The sequence below is a fragment of the Balaenoptera physalus genome (genome assembly GCF_965194825.1).
Source record: "Balaenoptera physalus genome assembly, chromosome: 2".
Lineage (NCBI taxonomy): Eukaryota > Metazoa > Chordata > Mammalia > Artiodactyla > Balaenopteridae > Balaenoptera > Balaenoptera physalus.
In genome coordinates this window covers 29,511,977-29,528,772 of record NC_138883.1, presented here as the reverse complement: position 1 = coordinate 29,528,772, position 16,796 = coordinate 29,511,977, and the positions used below count along the sequence as shown (strand labels likewise).

General features: G+C 38.0%; 1 protein-coding gene across 4 annotated transcripts in view; it reads left to right on the top strand.

Moving 5' to 3' along the window:
- Positions 1-497: 497 nt before the first annotated feature.
- RBM25 (RNA binding motif protein 25) overlaps positions 498-16,796 on the top strand; it is a 51,090-nt gene continuing 34,791 nt past the window's right edge. The window contains exons 1-6 of one of the 4 annotated variants that reach the window (XM_082451613.1): positions 504-685; positions 6,755-6,864; positions 8,085-8,201; positions 8,314-8,434; positions 14,043-14,092; positions 15,975-16,142. In XM_082451613.1, the coding sequence (XP_082307739.1) occupies positions 8,160-8,201; positions 8,314-8,434; positions 14,043-14,092; positions 15,975-16,142 (381 nt within the window). In that variant the 5' untranslated portion in view covers positions 504-685; positions 6,755-6,864; positions 8,085-8,159. Of the gene's footprint in view, positions 686-6,754; positions 6,865-8,084; positions 8,202-8,313; positions 8,435-14,042; positions 14,093-15,974; positions 16,143-16,796 lie in introns of all 4 variants that reach the window. The other 3 variants (XM_082451612.1, XM_082451615.1, XM_082451614.1) reach the window with 3 other exon arrangements.

The window sequence follows — 16,796 nt, the reverse complement described above, 5'->3', positions numbered from 1 at the left end:
GTTTTAGCCGCCTCTTTGGCCCTACCAGCGCGCGTAAGCTTTGTGTTTGTGCACGTATGTGCGCACTTCATAAAAACCGCAGCCTGTGCCACTTATCTCTTGGTATTAACAGAAGTTTTCTAGGATTAGCACTTGTGGTTTCTTCTGAGGTGCTGGGTGAGGCCCACTTATCAGCCCATCGAACCTCAAAGAGCCTCAGAGCGACGTTCTGAGTCCCAAAACACAAACTACAAAAAGTGGGAAACCCTCTTACAGCCCTCGCGCAGTGTCCGGCCGGAACCTTGACCTCAAGATGGCGTCGCGTAATCATAAGATTCAATCAGCTCCAATCAAAAATGGCAGGGTGGGTCGTAACATACAGCTCGAGCCTTTCTAGCTCTCATTAGGCGCTCCTCTCTATGGTTGTTCGCCGCTGCGTGGTGATTCAGAGCCAAGAGTGACGATTACCTACCTACGCTCTTCTCTATGATCCTCCTCTCCACGCCCCCAGCCGCAGTGCACGCCGGGCAATAGGAAGACCTCCAGAAGCTCCCCGCTCAGCGCGGATGTGTTTGCGGCCTGTGAGAGTAGGCGCTTCGGCACTAGTCTCCCGGGTAGCGGCGCGCAGAAATCTCGAGCTGGTGGAACCCCCTCGTAATCTGGAGCCCGGAAGGCCGCGAAGACAATACAGTTTCCTCAGCGGCGGGTGAGTTCGCTCCTCTGAACGCGTGTGGAAACCGGGAGACAGGGTACTTCGGCTGGGGGAGGAGGGAAAGCCGGGGAGCCTGCGAAAGGGCCGGGGTGGGATGGGGATAAGGGGGGGGTGGGGGTGGGGGTGGGGGTGGGGGAGGGGATGGGCACGGGCACGAGGCTTGGGTTTCTCCACTTCTTTAAGGCCTCGAAAACGAGTGGGCCCAGTAGGAGCCCGTGGAGGCCGGACCTACTGCCAGAGCCTTCCTCCTTGCATTGTCGCCCACTTTCCCTTTCCTTTCCACGGCTCGCCACAGAGAGGCCTCGGCCCATTCTGGGCTCCACGTTTGCCACAGAACGCTCGGTCGGCCGCTGGGGAGCCCTTCCCTGAGGCCCCTTTCTAACCTGAGCCTGCGGAAGCCCCGTGGTAGATATTCCGGGCCTAGGATACAGTTGCCCCAGGCTCTGCCTAGAAGCCGGCCAGCACCCACCCTTTTTTTTAGCGGGGGGCTGGCCACCAACTGTTCTCTGTCCCTTCTTCGGTCGTCTAAAGCCCGCCACCGAGTGAACTGCCTTCCCTCCCCCCGCCCCCGACTTGAATTTAGCTACTGCCCACCTTTTCTAGCACCCTTCTGGTTGGTTTGCTTGTCTGAGATTGTGGTGAGTGGTGTGGCTTTGCCCCCTTCCTCCCCTGGAGGTTAAAGTAAACTATATCTTCATTGATTCTAGGGGAGGACCCAGCTCCACGTTAAAATATGTTGCTTCGTTCTCATGCTTCTTTGGTCTTCAGTACTACTTTTAAAACACGTTTTTCGAAATAGTTCTAGGAGTATGAAGATTTTTGAAGTTATGTAATGTGGTTGTATATTGCCATGGAAAAGCCATTTTGATACTGGGCAGAGTGGAGCCGACCAAAAGGAGGGAGGAGATTGGACTTCTTTTGCCCCAGACTGCTATAGTGTGAAGTACTGTGAATTGGGTAGTTGGCAGTAGTGTATAAACAGTTCTTATATAGTTTTAGGAGCTTTAATTTCTACAAGATTATTTCCAAAAATGTTCAGAGGCCTAGAAAGGCATTCAGTGGTCATCAGTTCCTCACGATTCAAGTAGATACTATGCTATTCTCATTTAATTTTTCTTAAAGCCTTGGTTTTCTTCACTTGTAAAATGAGGATTATTAATTGTATTCACCTCATAGGTTTTTGGAATTGGGAATTAATTGAAAAAAAATATGTAAAATCCTTAGTGCAATACCCAAGTAACATAGTGTTTAGTACACATTAACTGATAGTGTTTGTTATTTAAGAATTTTCAGTGAAGTATCAATACAAGACCCTAACCCTGACTCTAACATTTCTTCCAGTGTACTCTGGATAGACTTTTGTAAATAAAGTCAGAGTTAATTATTGGTATGTCATTACTAGAAAGAGGCATTGTGATAAGCAAAAACAGCCTTTGGATTGGTAATTTCAGGATAGTGGGGACTGTGGAGTCCCTACCCATTTATTGTGTTCCTTTAGACAAGTTAGCTTCTTCATCTGTAAAAGAAGAAAAATATATCTACGCTAGGTAATTTGGTAGGTTAAGTGAGATAATGTTGAAAGCTTTTGTAAACAAAAGTAGGTTAATATCTTACCTGTTATTTTTATTAAATAATTCATCTTCTGTGGGTTACCAATTTCCTTTTTCTTTTTTGGCCACAGGCAAGTTAGCTATATACCTTTTTCATTTACACATGATTTAGGGAAAAATCATTTTGACCTTTATACTATAGAAGCAAAAGTAATCATTGAATCTTTTAACATCTTATAAAAACATTCTGTTTATTTTTTTAATCTCTTGATAGTTTTTTTCTGATTCTACCACTGCTGTTCATGAGCATTTTGATTGATTCCTCAAAGTTTTTGAATAGCTTTCTTCCTAACTTTTTTTGGATTTTGAAGCTCCAGAAAATAAAAAGAACATATTTCCACTAACCAAAATTGATATTGCTTTTTAACTTTTTATTTTGACGTAATTTCAAACTTCAAAGAATTCTCAGATATCTTTCATCTAGATTCCCCAGATGTTAACATTTTACCAATTTGCTTTATCCTCCTCTCCTTTTTATCTCCAGTTTTCTTCTGAAATCTTTTGCTAGTAAGTTGCAGATGTTGTGTCCCTCTTAACCCCTGAATACTTAAGTGTGTATTTTTTACAGACAGTTACATTCTCTTAATTAACAACAGTACAGTGATCAAAATCAGGAAATTAATATTGGTACAGTATACTCTACCGGTCTTAACTGGGTTTTGCCTGAAATTGCCCTGAAGTCGTATTGCTACCTTTTATTAAGGTATAATTAACATGTAAAATGCACTCATTGTAAATGTACAATTCAGTGTTTTTCAGTAAATGTGCAGAGTTGTGCAACCATTACCCCCAAAGGATCCCTCTTTTCTGTTTGCAAGTCACTCCCTATTCCCACCTCAGCTCTAGACTACCACTAATCTCTCTCTATAGTTAGGCTTGCTTTGCTTAGGCTGGGGCAGTTATGTCAGTCCATTGTACCTTGAAGGCTATAAGCAGAGGAGGAAACAGTGCATGCTACACTAATCATTCATATTTAATGTAGAGTTACTGGACTGGCTGTATAACTACACATAATAACTTAACATTTGCTCTTTCAGAACTAATAAAAATAATGCTTAGAAAAGAACCTGGCAAATAATTGGAGCTGGATGTTTTATTGAATAAATGATTAAGTTGTATATGAGTGTTTGCTGAGGAGAATCTTTTGGTTCAGTTGCTTCTTGGCACACAGTGTCCTGATGGGTTAGCCTGTAAATCTATCCCTGGTGAAATATTTTGTGTCTATCGGGATAAATCTGTAATGGAGGAATGCAAAGAAGCAGTAATAGTATTCTCATGAGTGCAGAAAAAGAGTGGTTTAAGAGAGTAAAGAGAAAAAAGTGAAAAAGAAAAGCAGAATGCATGCATATGTTGAGGGGTAGAGGTAAAGCTTCTTTAGAAGTTTGTTTTCTTTTTGGGGAGGACCAAATTTATTGAGATAAAATTTACATACAGTAAAAGGCACCCATTTTAATTTCAGTGAATTTTGATGAATACATAAACCTGTATGACCACTGTCACAGTAGAGATAGGGCACACGTCCAACATAGGGGCTTGTTTTTGTTACTTTGGGCCATAAAGTTTCATACTTAGCAAGTGAAAATGCTTTGAACCTTCTAAAAGTGAAGCACTGCTATTCAACTATTCTTTAAATGCTATTTAAGTCAGGTCAGTGCTAATAAAATAACCTCTGCATCTCTCTCAAGCCCCACACACAATCCCTCAGCAATTGACCACATTCAAACTATATACAGAAACCAATAACTTGTTACCACTTCACTGCTACCACCTGTTCTAGGCCATCTCTTTTGTCTGGATTATTGCAGTAGTCTCTTGCTTCTCTACCCTTGTTCTCCTCCAGTCTTAGTTTCACATAGTGGCCAGTGACAGTGTTAAAATATAAGTCAAGTCAAAACCCTTTCAAATGTTTTCCATCTCATTCAGAGTAAAAACCAGTACTTTTACAGCGGCTTACAAAGCATTACACTCTTTGAACCCCCTTCCCATCTCCAGCTTGCCGCCAGTACTGTGCTCCAACTGTTGGTGATGTTACTCCTGCAAAACACTGCATTCCCACCTCAGGCTCTTTGTATTTGCTGTTTCCTTTGCTGGGAAGGCTGTTGCCCCCCAGAATAGAGTTTCCTGCCTCAGTCTCTTGCAAGTCTTTCTTCAGATGTTACCTTCTTGGTGAGACCTGACCACCATGTTTAAAATAAAGCACTCCCTAGCTCTCTCCCCTAGTTCATTCTACAAAGTACCTACCAACTTTGACTATCTGTATAATTTATTGTAAGTGAGTATTACAATTTATCAACTATAGGCAAAAATGGTAAGCTTCATGTATTATAAAAGTTTATTCTCATTCATTTTCACATACATCAAAGTATACCAAACTTTATGTTGAAGTAAGTGGTTGATACTCATTTTAGGATTTTTTTTGGCTGTGTTGGGTCTTCATTGCTGCGCGTGGGCTTTCTCTTCGTTGCAGAGCACAGGCTCTAGGCACGTGGGCTTCAGTAGTTGTGGTGCACGGGCTTAGTTGCTCTGTGGCATGTGGGATCTTCCCAGACCAGGGCTCGAACCCGTGTCCCCTGCATTGGCAGGCAGATTCTTAACCACTGTGCCAGCAGGGAAGTCTCTAGGATGTTTAAAGTGAATATTAATATTTATCAGAGATCATCAGAAATGTTTGTTTTCTGAATTTTCATAGGAGGGGCTGTTATCTTATTAAGATTACCTTCACCTCTGAAGTTTAGCCTACAAATAAGCAAGTTTTGAACAGTTCCAAATAAAAGGGAAATACTTTGTAGAAAAATTGGAGTGAATGAAATGAGTATATTAGCATAAACTGAAACATAATCTGGTTAACTCTTAACAGAACGAATGATACATTTGAAAACCATGAAAAATAGTTTAAATACCAAGAACCTAGAGGGTTTCTTTTTAAAAGTAGTATTTGTATTTAGTACTTGGGAAAAAGTGATTCTAAAGATGAATTCATGGCCCAATCTTCGTAACCATTGTGAGGCTAGGTACTGAGTCATTGCTAGAATAGTACCTGGCACATGGTAGCTTCTTAATAAATTTATTTAAAGAGGTTCTCAGAGTTTATTTGTTTACTGATTCATTCACTGATTATTTATTTAACAGGTATTAATACCAACTGCCCTCCTAAGAAAGTGCTGAGATAGAGTATTATAATGATAATATAAAAGCTCTGTAAGTAGGACAGTAGCCCTCGATGTTTTAAAAGGATATACACTCCTGTCCCCTTCCATGTGGAATATTTGTTTTTGTTTTGGGCAAAAAAGTATTTTAAAAAAGATTATTGGGGGGCTTCCCTGGTGGCACAGTGGTTGAGAGTCTGCCTGCTAGTGCAGGGGACACGGGTTCGACCCCTGGTCTGGGAGGATCCCACATGCCGCGGAGCAGCTGGGCCCGTGAGCCACAACTACTGAGCCTGCGCGTCTGGAGCTTGTGCTCCGCAACAAGAGAGGCTGCGATGGTGAGAGGCCCGCGCACCACGATGAAGAGTGGCCCCCGCTTGCCGCAGCTAGAGAGGGCCCTCGCACAGAAGCGGGGACCCAACACAGCCCAAAATAAATAAATAAATTAATTAATTAATTAATTTTTTTAAAAAAAATTTAAAAACAAAGGCAGAGGTGTAGATGAAACAAGTTTGGCAATATATTAAACAAATTATTAAAAAATTCAACAAGTTTACAATCTTAAATTAGTTACATTTTTCTTTTTAACTTAAGTTGATACCTAGTTAATATTTAAGGCATTTCCAGTACCTTATTTGCTGGTATATGACAACATTCTAGGAATTTATTTTACTTGTAAAGCTTCCTAAATATTTTAAGTGTACTGTGTTTTCGAAATTGAAGTTTAGATTTTACAGCATATTGTATATCCTAACTTATTAAGTGAAAAGAACACTGAAGAAGAAGAGTTGTGAGGATGAAGGACATGCTTTTTAAAGAAATGTCTAATAAACAGGTAGAAAAATACTCAGTCGCACTAGTGATTAGGGAAATGCAAGTTGAAACAGTATTTTTTACCTGTCACACTGGAGATTTACTACAGTGATGGTGAGGATATGAGGAAAGGGCATACCATGTACTGTTGGTGGGAATATTAATTTGTACACTAGATTTGGAGGATGATTTGGAGGTAAAGAGTAGATACATACAGTACTGATCTGTATTATAGAATTACTTGCACTGGTGCTTAGAGTTATATGTTCAATATGTTCAAGAATGTTTAATATGATTTGTAAGAGGTAAAATGTGGAGAATCATCAATGTTGGTTAGTTACAGCTATATAGTAATAGTTTACTGCATTATAAAGAATGGAATAGAACTTTATGAACTGACATGAAGAGATGTTAATAATGATGAGGGAGAAATGCACATAACAATATAGTATGATTATATTGTTTGCAGAAAATCATAAGTGATTACATATTAGCTTGTGTCTAGAAAGATATTTTAGAAGAATACAACGAATTATACCAAACTGTTGGAATCAGGGGCGAGGAAGTAGAAGACATGCACATTTTATCCTCTCTCTTCTAAAGGGTGAGTAAAACAATATATAAAACATAGAAAAGAAAATAATAGAGAAAAACATTTTTTAAAAGCTTCTGAAACTCTAGACTCCTTCAGTTACAGAGTGTAGGTGGGGGAGTTTTTCCTAGTGTCCAACAGAAAATCTCCTATTAATCAAATCACCACTTTTAGCTGCATCACTGATAGGAGATCAACCCACTTATTTTGGCTGCTTGTTAAAATTGGTGCATGGAATCCTACTAGGGCATTCTAACATCATTTTTCTACTTTTTTCCAGTAGTTCTGGACACTTGAGTATGTTGACAAAAATATAAAATTTGGGGGGAGGAAAAGTCTTAAGTACTTCCATTTTATTTATTTTTTACCCTGTCGGGTCTTCGTTGCTGCTCGCGGGCTTTCTCTAGTTACGGCGAGCGGGGGCTACTCTTCATTGCGGTGCGTGGGCTTCTCATTGCAGTGGCTTCTCTTGCTGCAGAGCATGGGCTCCAGGCGCACGGGCTTCAGTAGTTGTGGCGCGAGGCTAAGTAGTTGTGGCGCACGGGGTTAGCTGCTCCGCAGCATGTGGGATCTTCTAGACCAGAGCTCGAACCCGTGTCCCCTGCTTTGGCAGGCGGATTCTTAATTACTGCGCCACCAGGGAAGCCCAGTACTTCTATTCATTTAGCTAAAAGACAAAAGTTTCTTATTAAGGAATGATATCACAAACCAAATCAAACAGTTCAGTGTGTTCTTGTATTTTTAAAAATCAAATACCAGCGTCTGATTCTTGAGTTTCAGTCATTCATTCATTGAATATCATTCAAGAATGGTTAAGAGGTTTGCTTTTAAGTTTAAGAAAAATTACCACTTTTTTCTCATTGTCACAAGTTGTATGTGAATGGTTTATATTTGAACCATTATATTTGAATGGTTACTATGTGACCTGATATATGGAGGTCGTCCCCCCCTCCCCCCTCAGGTTTGTAGAAAGTCACTGAGGCATTCATTTGTCCTGGAAGAACTGGCCAACACTGAATCAACAAATACTGTGTAACTTTGTAAATTTAGTTTTCAGGGTGCTGATGTGTATTAAAAATTAATGCATCAGAACACTTAAAAACTGTTAGATATCTTCCTGGATTCTGAGTTTGATTTAAAAAGATTCATTGATGTTTGGTATTTAATTTTTGGATATTAACTGAACCTCAAAATTTTTTTCTTCCTTTATATGTATTCCCATATGACTGTAGGAGTCTATCCTGAACTTAGATCGTGTACATTTTGGGAACTTATTTTAGAAAAGATCTAAGTTTAAAAAATTCTCAATGGACAGACAGAGAAAAGAGGGTCTTTGCCAACTCCTTTGGGTAAGAAAACTTGAGAATTTTGCAGATACTCTAAAAATGAAGGCCAACAAACCAAGCATATCAAATTGTAAAGTTTTCAAATAACATGATTTGTCATGATTTCTTTCTTTAGACCGCTGTGGTAAGAATGTCTTTCCCCCCTCATTTGAATCGCCCTCCCATGGGAATCCCAGCACTCCCACCAGGGATCCCACCCCCACAGTTTCCTGGCTTTCCACCACCTGTACCTCCAGGTAAGTTTGTGGATACGGTTGTTTTTGAAGTGTAGTTGATTTACAGTGTTGTGTTAGTTTCTGGTGTACAGCAAAGTGATTCAGTTATTTATATATATAAACACACTTTTTTAGATTCTTTTCCATTATACTTTATTACAAGATATTGAATATAGTTCCCTGTGATATACAGTAAATCCTTGTTTTTTATCTATTTTATATGTAGTGGTTCATATTTGCTAATCCCAAACTCCTAATTTCTCTCTCTCCCCTTCCCCCTTTGGTAACCATGTTTGTTTTCTGTGTCTGTGTGTCTGTTTTGTAAATAAGTTCATTTGTATCATATTTTTAGATTCTACATGTAAGTGATATCACATGATATTTGTCTTTCCCTGTCTGACTTCATTTAGTATGATAATCTCTAGGTCCATCCATGTTGCTGCAAATGGCATTATTTCATTCTTTTTTATGGCTGAGTAATATTCCATTGTAAATATATACCACACCTTCTTTATCCATTCATCTGTCGATGGACATTTAGATTGCTTCCATGTCTTGGCTATTGTAAATAGTGCTGCTGTGAACACTGGGGTGCACGTATGTTTTGAATTAGAGTTTTCTCCGGATATATGCCCAAGAGTGGGATTGCAGGATCATATGGTAGCTCTATTTTTAGTTATTTAGGAACCTCCATACCGTTGCCATAGTGGCTGCACCATTTTACATTCCCACCAATGATTCTGTGGGTTTTTTTAACCCATCCTTAATGTCATTGCAGTATTAACTTCAGGAAGATGATACATATGTGACTGTTGGTAGAAGAGCTGTTAGCATTCTGGAAATGTGATGTCTCATTTTCCTGTGGTGATAGTTTTCATTTCTGGCTGAGTATCAGACTCATCTGGGAAATTAAAAAGTCTTAATTTAAAAATATAGGTAATACATTTATTTTTAAATACTATACATTTTAAATAGTATAGTATTTTTAAATACTACACGTTTTAAAAACTATACGTTCAAAAATCAATCAAAAAGGTATACAGTGGAAAATTTTTCTCACATTCCCATATAACTTGTTACCGTCCCCTTACTGAAAGGGGGAACAAAGCAGGGTTATTAGTTTCTTCTTTATCCTTTCAGATATTTTTATTTTTCTATCCATTTGTTTTGTTTTATTCTTTTAACACTGATATACAGTAACATCCTATGTATTCTATTCTGCCTTGTTTTTTTTTTATACTTGACAATAAATCTTTTTTTTTAATTAATTTATTTATTTATCTTTGGCTGCATTGGGTCTTTGTTGCTGAGCGCAGGCATTCTCTAGTTGCGGCGAGCGGGGGCTATTCTTCGTTGTGGTGCGCGGGCTTCTCATTGCGGTGGCTTCTCTTGTTGCAGAGCATGAGCTTTAGGCGCGCAGGCTTCAGTAGTTGTGGCTCGTGGGCTCTAGGCGCGCAGGCTTCAATAGTTGTGGCTCGCAGGCTCTAGAGTGCAGGCTTAGTAGTTGTGGCGCATGGGCTTAGTTGCTCCCCAGCATGTGGGATCTTCCTGGACCAGGGCTCGAACCCGTGTCCCCTGCATTGGCAGGCGGATTCTTAACCACTGCACCACCAGGGAAATCCTTGACAATAAATCTTGGAGAGCTCTCCAAATAACTATTTAAAAGCTTTTTCTCTCCAATGTTTCATGACGTTTAAAAAATAAATAAAAAAATTTTTGAGGCCCCACCGCAAGCCATTGAATCAAATCCTCAGAAACTGGGGCTCAGGAGTCTCTTTTTAACAAATTCACAGGTGATTCATAGGTATCCATTTAAGCACAGTTAAGAGAACCCACATTTGAGAACCATTATCTTGAGGTTTGTAATTAACATTGACTTAGGAGAAAGAGTTTTCCTCTGGTTTATGAGTGGTAGTTCACAAATTTTTATATTGTCATGGGGTTGAAAGCATTTCATGCAGAATCAGTTTCCCAGTTTCCCTTCTGAAAGGTAGTATCTAAGAGTTCTCCTTAATCTGCAAGTTAGAAGTATTTTCTTTTAACATAGAATCTATGTAATTCAGGCTGAAATGAACAAATGATCTTGTAAACCATCCAGAAGTATTTCTTTTTGAGGAAAGGTCTACTTCAGTGACCTGGCTTTAACCATTGGATTATGTGTTTGAAGTTAACAGTGTTTACTAAAGAGCTTGACTGTTGCAAAATCAAAAGTACGTTGCAGTTGGCTCATATGATGGGTTGTTAATTCATAACGTGTACATTATAGAGTCTCAGCTTTGGGGGCCTCCTACCCCTAGGTCAAGTACACAGCAGTGTTGAAGTAAGTGTGAAAAGTCACAAGATAAAAATGGCAATTTTTCTGGGGTATCATTTAAAACTTCAGGAATTTGAGGGTAAATCATAATTTTAAAAAATCAGAACAGGGCTCCCCTGGTGGCACAGTGGTTAAGAATCCGCCTGCCAATGCAGGAGACACGGCTTCAAGCCCTGGTCTGGGAAGATCCCACATGCCGCGGAGCATTTAAGCCCGTGCGCCACAACTACTGAGCCTGTGCTCTAGAGCCCACGAGGCACAACTACTGAGCCCGTGTGCCACAACTACTGAAGCCTGTGCGCCTAGAGCCCATGCTCCCAACAAGAGAAGCCACCACAATGAGAATCCCGCGCACCGCAACGAAGAGTAGCCCCCGCTCGCCGCAACTAGGGAAAGCCCGTGCGCAGCAACGAAACGCAGCCAAAATTAAAAAAAAAAATCAGAGCAACTACTTATGCATATATATTGTGGAGTAGAATGCAGTACTTGTACAAGTTTTTAAGACATTTATGCTTGTAGCTGGCTGTTTTAAGTTGGTCTTTTAGATAATCATGGATGTGTATTTGTTACCCCTTGCTGCCAGGGACCTAGTGTGAACGTTTGAGTACTATCAGTTTATTATTCCATGTAACAATTGCTGAATTTTAGTCAGTAACTTAACTGCTCTGTAATGGACTGTAAAGGAATTTCTCCTGAAAAGGGGGATTAAGAAAATAATGTTAACAGAAAACCGAAAAAAGTTACTTGTCAACCTTCAAACCAATTGATGACTTGAGAAGGATAGTGTCCTGAGCCACTTTAATTTGGGCATCAATATTTGAGGGGGTCCCCATATTTTTTTTCATTAATTTATAGTCTCATAATAAGATCTATTTTTTGATAGTCTTTACTAATAACCATGATACTGTTAGCAAAGTTTGTGTTATTAGAGTTACAGGGAAGAATAGTTTACTTTCTATTTCTGAAGAAATTTTAAGGCATTGGAGATAAAGCTTAATCACTTTTTCAGAATCAGGAAAGCTGACAATGAAAAAATCAGTTCCTCAATTTCCTTACCAGTATATTGGTTTTATAGGAAAGATTTTAAATTCCTTTGAATTTTTAAAAAACACATACTAAATGTAACTTGTTTTCTGATGAACACTATACCAAATTATAAATGGAAGTGGAAGATAAGTGGGCCATGTTTCTCTTAAGGCTACTCCTAGTATATCTTTTAAGATGGGTCAGCAGACCTTAAAACCAGGTTTTCAGTATTTCTTCTTGTCTGTTTGGTCAGTGCCATACTAACGTAGGTATTTGTTCACCGAGTATTAACGCTATTAAACAATTCTGATTCCATTTGCAATAGCATACAGTATCATTTCTGTTTAGGGAAGCATACTTGAATGATAAATCAGACTTTAGTTACAGCTAGCTCATTCATACCTGCATCCTGTGTGCAGTGTCAATACTTGAAAAAATAAAAAAAAGAAGTATGCTAAACTAGTATAATAATTCAAGACCACAATACCCATATTCATGTATAATTTTCTTGTTTTGCCTATTGTGCAATTAATTGAACTCTGAGATAACGTATGTGGCGATCACATTATATATTAAATTAGAAAATAAATTTGAAAAAAAACATAATTTTTCCTTAAAAAGTAATGCATGCTATAGATTAAAGGAAGTTTCCCCCCATAGTTCCTGAGCATTCCCTTCCCCAAAGGGGGGGAAGTCTTTCTTATCAGTTTCTGGTGTGTAGCTCTCCAGAGATGTAATGTATATCCCACTGTGTATGCTTATGTTTATTCTACCCTACTTGTTTTTTCAGACCTCAGCTGGTATATACACTGTTTACACTTTGTGCACTTTGCCTTTTTTTTTTTTCACCGTAGCATGCATAGATCTGTAATGAGCAGCAATACATTTTTGTAAATTCTGCATTTCATGAAATTAGTAAGTTGAGGTGGGAACCATACTATTAAACCTTTTAGTAACTATTAAAAAGGAAAAAAAAATTTTTTTTCAAAATGTCTTTTCCTTAAGGTGTTCTTCAGTAGAAAGTTTACCTGTGGAAGAGGTGCTGCACAGATTACAGTTGGTAAATGGAGTATTTGCTTTTGTTTTGCAAAGTTAAAAGTGAAAAATTTAGAGTTGATAATAGTTTTGAGTATCCACCTATTTAAGTGCTCCACATAAATGATCTCAGTTAATCTCGTAGGCACTCTGAGGAAATAATTACCTCATTTGAATTGAGGAAACTGAAGCTGAGGTTAAAGAGCTTTCCCAAGTTTGCATAGCTAAAAGTGATAGAACCAAGAATTGAACCCAAGTTTGATTCTGCAATCTTTTTTTTTTCTATTTTGTACAGTCTTCTATAGGTTTATTGATAAGTATCTTGATTTTCATCTTCTAAAGATTTTGTTTAAAACTGAGGTTATTTTAAATAGGTTATATTGGAAAATAAATGGATAGTTGTTAAAAGAGTTTATTACCAGTCTTGGACAGTTATCTTAAGTTGATGCTAAATTTGAACTGAAAAGTGATTTCAGAACTTCTTGAGATACTTCCAGAAACATTTTAAAATTTGTGTTTTAGTAGACAGATCTTTTACTGATTTTACCCTCATTGCAACCTTTTTCTTAGTTCTCAAATGGTAAGATTTCGTCATTAGTTATGTACACAAGGACTGTCAATGTAGCAACTATTGATTAGTAAACAATTTAGTTGAAAACAAAATTGCAGATTCCACTAAGATATCAATAGTGATAGCCCATTGATAGCTGTCTTAAACCCTTAGGGCAGCTTGTCTTAGAGATTTTCTCTTTGACAGTGACTGAGATTACTAATCTTATTTTTTTCTTCATGATTTTTGCTTTTATTAAATAACCAGGAATAACAAGATTCTTCCTAGGTTTCCAGATTAATTTCTTATTTGATGCTTTTGTTTTTTAACTTTCAAAGAATTTATTTTTACCTTTAAAGGAGTCATTAATACCATTGTTCACCTGTAAGCAAATCTGTATGGAAGTTGCTGGTTTTGAGGATGTACTGAACTAGATGAACATGAATTGATAACTATCCACAGTTTTACTCCTTAAGGCAAAAGCAGGCTGTGGTAGTCTTTTTGCTTGTAAGTTTATTTAGACCAACCTGATAACTATGTTGCTTCTGAAAAATATCCATTAATTTCTCATTTTCATTAATCCTACATTTCCCCTTAAAAGAACTGTGAGTTGGAGCTACTTATTTGTATGGCATGTAGTTGATAAACAATATATAATTGTATATGTAATTATATTCTTAAGATTCATTATGCTTTTTTCTTAGGGACTCCAATGATTCCTGTACCAATGAGCATTATGGCTCCTGCTCCAACTGTAAGTATAACTTTAAGGAGGAATTAGGAGTGCCACCGCTTTTAAATCTGAACAACTTCATAAGCCCAGATAAATTATTTTAAATGTTTAAAAGAATAATAGGAAGGGAATAAGAGCATCCGTATATATCATACTACTTATTTAAATAGGTATTGTTTTCACTCTGTGCATATAAGCAATTGCCCCTAAAATATGCTCCCTAAATAGTTTAGTGATTTCCCTCTTATTCTCTAGACTCTTCATATACTGTTATTTCAGATTTAGACATTGACTCTTTCATCATGCCCTCGTGTCTTGATCCTGGGAGATAGGAGAAGTGGTCTACATGTCTGATTTCTTAAAAAAAAAAGGGGGGAATGATCTAGCAGAAATCTAAATTTTGAAATGAAAGTTGAATATATTTCTACTCTTTCCTCCCACCTACCTAATTTTTAGCTTCTTCCAAGCTATTTTTTTTCTGTCCTCTAGTATGATACCTTCAAGCTTTGTAAAGTTTTATTGAAGCCTTTCCTCTGCTAAGTGTTTCATTATTCAGTCTTATGTCTTGAACTTTAATTCTCTACATTCATAAAAGCTCTGTACACTCTAGGCATCTTAGTTAAGAATGCTAGTATACTATAATATGTGAATAAATAATAACCCTCTTAAAGCATTTATTTAACTAAAAATTTTCTTTGAGTTAATTAGTAAAATATCGGTCTTAATTTATAATTCATTGTGAGGGAGAGTAGATCTCATTACTTTAACTGTTTTTCTACCTGTGGGTTTTGAAAAGGGCGGGGAGTGTTATTTATATTAAAAGGGTGATGAGATGGGAACTACATGAACAAATAGGAATCTGCTGTGAGGCAGACCAAGGGGGAGTCCAGCTTTTCTTGCATTGGACATTCATTGGGAAACATTTATTGGGAAACCTCCCCATGACAGGTACTCTTACCCTCTTGCATTTTAGCCTAGGTGAAGGCAGCTCCCCCAGTTCACCACTTCAGTGCCTACTGTGGATGTTTTGCTCAATTCAATTTCAAATACAAAGATGAATAAGACTATTTCTTTCCTCTGGGAAGTTGAATGTTATGAAGGGAAAATAAGATAGAAACACAAGTAACTGAGAAAAGGTAAACTTTAAGTGGGGGGAGAGTGCTATGGGAGTATTTGAATATTCTACAAGAAGATTAGCAGGGATAATTGAAATTTCCTTTTATATGAATGCAGAGATTTACGATGTCTTACACATTTAAAAATTGTCTTAAACATAAAAAAAAATTCTTTCCAAGTTGTTTTTGTTTTTATTTTTTGTTTTTTATAAATTTATTCATTTATTTCTGGCTGCGTTGGATCTTCATCGCTGCGTGCGGGCTTTCTCTAGTTGCAGTGAGCGGGGGCTACTCTTCATTGCGGTGCGCAGGCTTCTCATTGCGGTGGCTTCTCTTATTGCGGAGCATGGGCTCTAGGCCCGTGGGCTTCGGTAGTTGTGGCACGTGAGCTCAGTAGTTGTGGCTCACGGGCTCTAGAGCACAGGCTCAGTAGTTGTGGCACACGGGCTTAGTTGCTCTGTGGCATGTGGGATCTTCCCGGACCAGGGCTCAAACCTGTGTCCCCTGCATTGGCAGGCAGATTCTTAACCACTGAGTCACCAGGGAAGCCCTCCAAGTTGTTTTTAAAAGAAAGGTGATCCAATAGTGGAACTTTACTTGTCATGAATAAGTTCACGTTAATGAAAAATGTGCTTTGGGAGTTTTAGATTAAGTATGTAGAACCTGTAATGGTGATGTGCTATATATTTAATACTTTAAAATTGACGTTTTTAGCCTAATGTTATTACATTAAGCATGATAGCAAATTTAATTGCAAGTTCAAATTTTATTGTCTTTCATCACTTTAGGTCTTAGTACCCACTGTGTCCATGGTTGGAAAACATTTGGGAGCACGGAAGGATCATCCAGGCTTGAAGGCTAAAGAAAATGATGAAAACTGTGGTCCCACTACTACAGTTTTTGTTGGCAACATTTCTGAAAAAGCCTCAGACATGCTTATAAGACAGCTCCTTGCTGTAAGTTAAACTGTTTATTTTTCATTTTTAAATGTTGTTATAAATTTCAAACTAAAGAAATATTAGCAAGAGGGCTCTGAATTATTTTCTTGTTTTTATTTTGAAAAGTTTGTCCTGCAGAAAAGTTAAATGAATTGAATAGTGAACACCCTTGTAACACATTTTGCCATATTTACACACACTCTCTTTGCATGCACACACACACACCCCTCGATTTTTTTTTTTCTTCTGAATAATTTGAGAGTAAGTTGTGACATTACATTTCACCTTTGAATACTTCTTATATTTCCTAAGACCAAGGATACTCTCCTACATTTTCACAAAACCTTTATCACACTTAGGAAATGTAAGGCTGATATAGTATTGTTAATTAAAATACATATAGTTCATATTTAATTTTTCCAGTAATTTCCAGTCAGGGATATATATATATTGCACTTATTTTTATTATTATTTTTTTAAAATATTTATTTATTTATTTATTTGGCTGCACTGGGTCTTAGTTGTGGCATGCGGAATCTTTTTCATTGTGGCATGTAGGCTCTTAGTTGTGGCATGCAGGATCTAGTTCCCTGACCAGGGATCAAACCGGGACCTTCTGCATTGGGAGTGCACAGTCTTAACCACCAGACAACCAGGGAAGTCCCTATACAT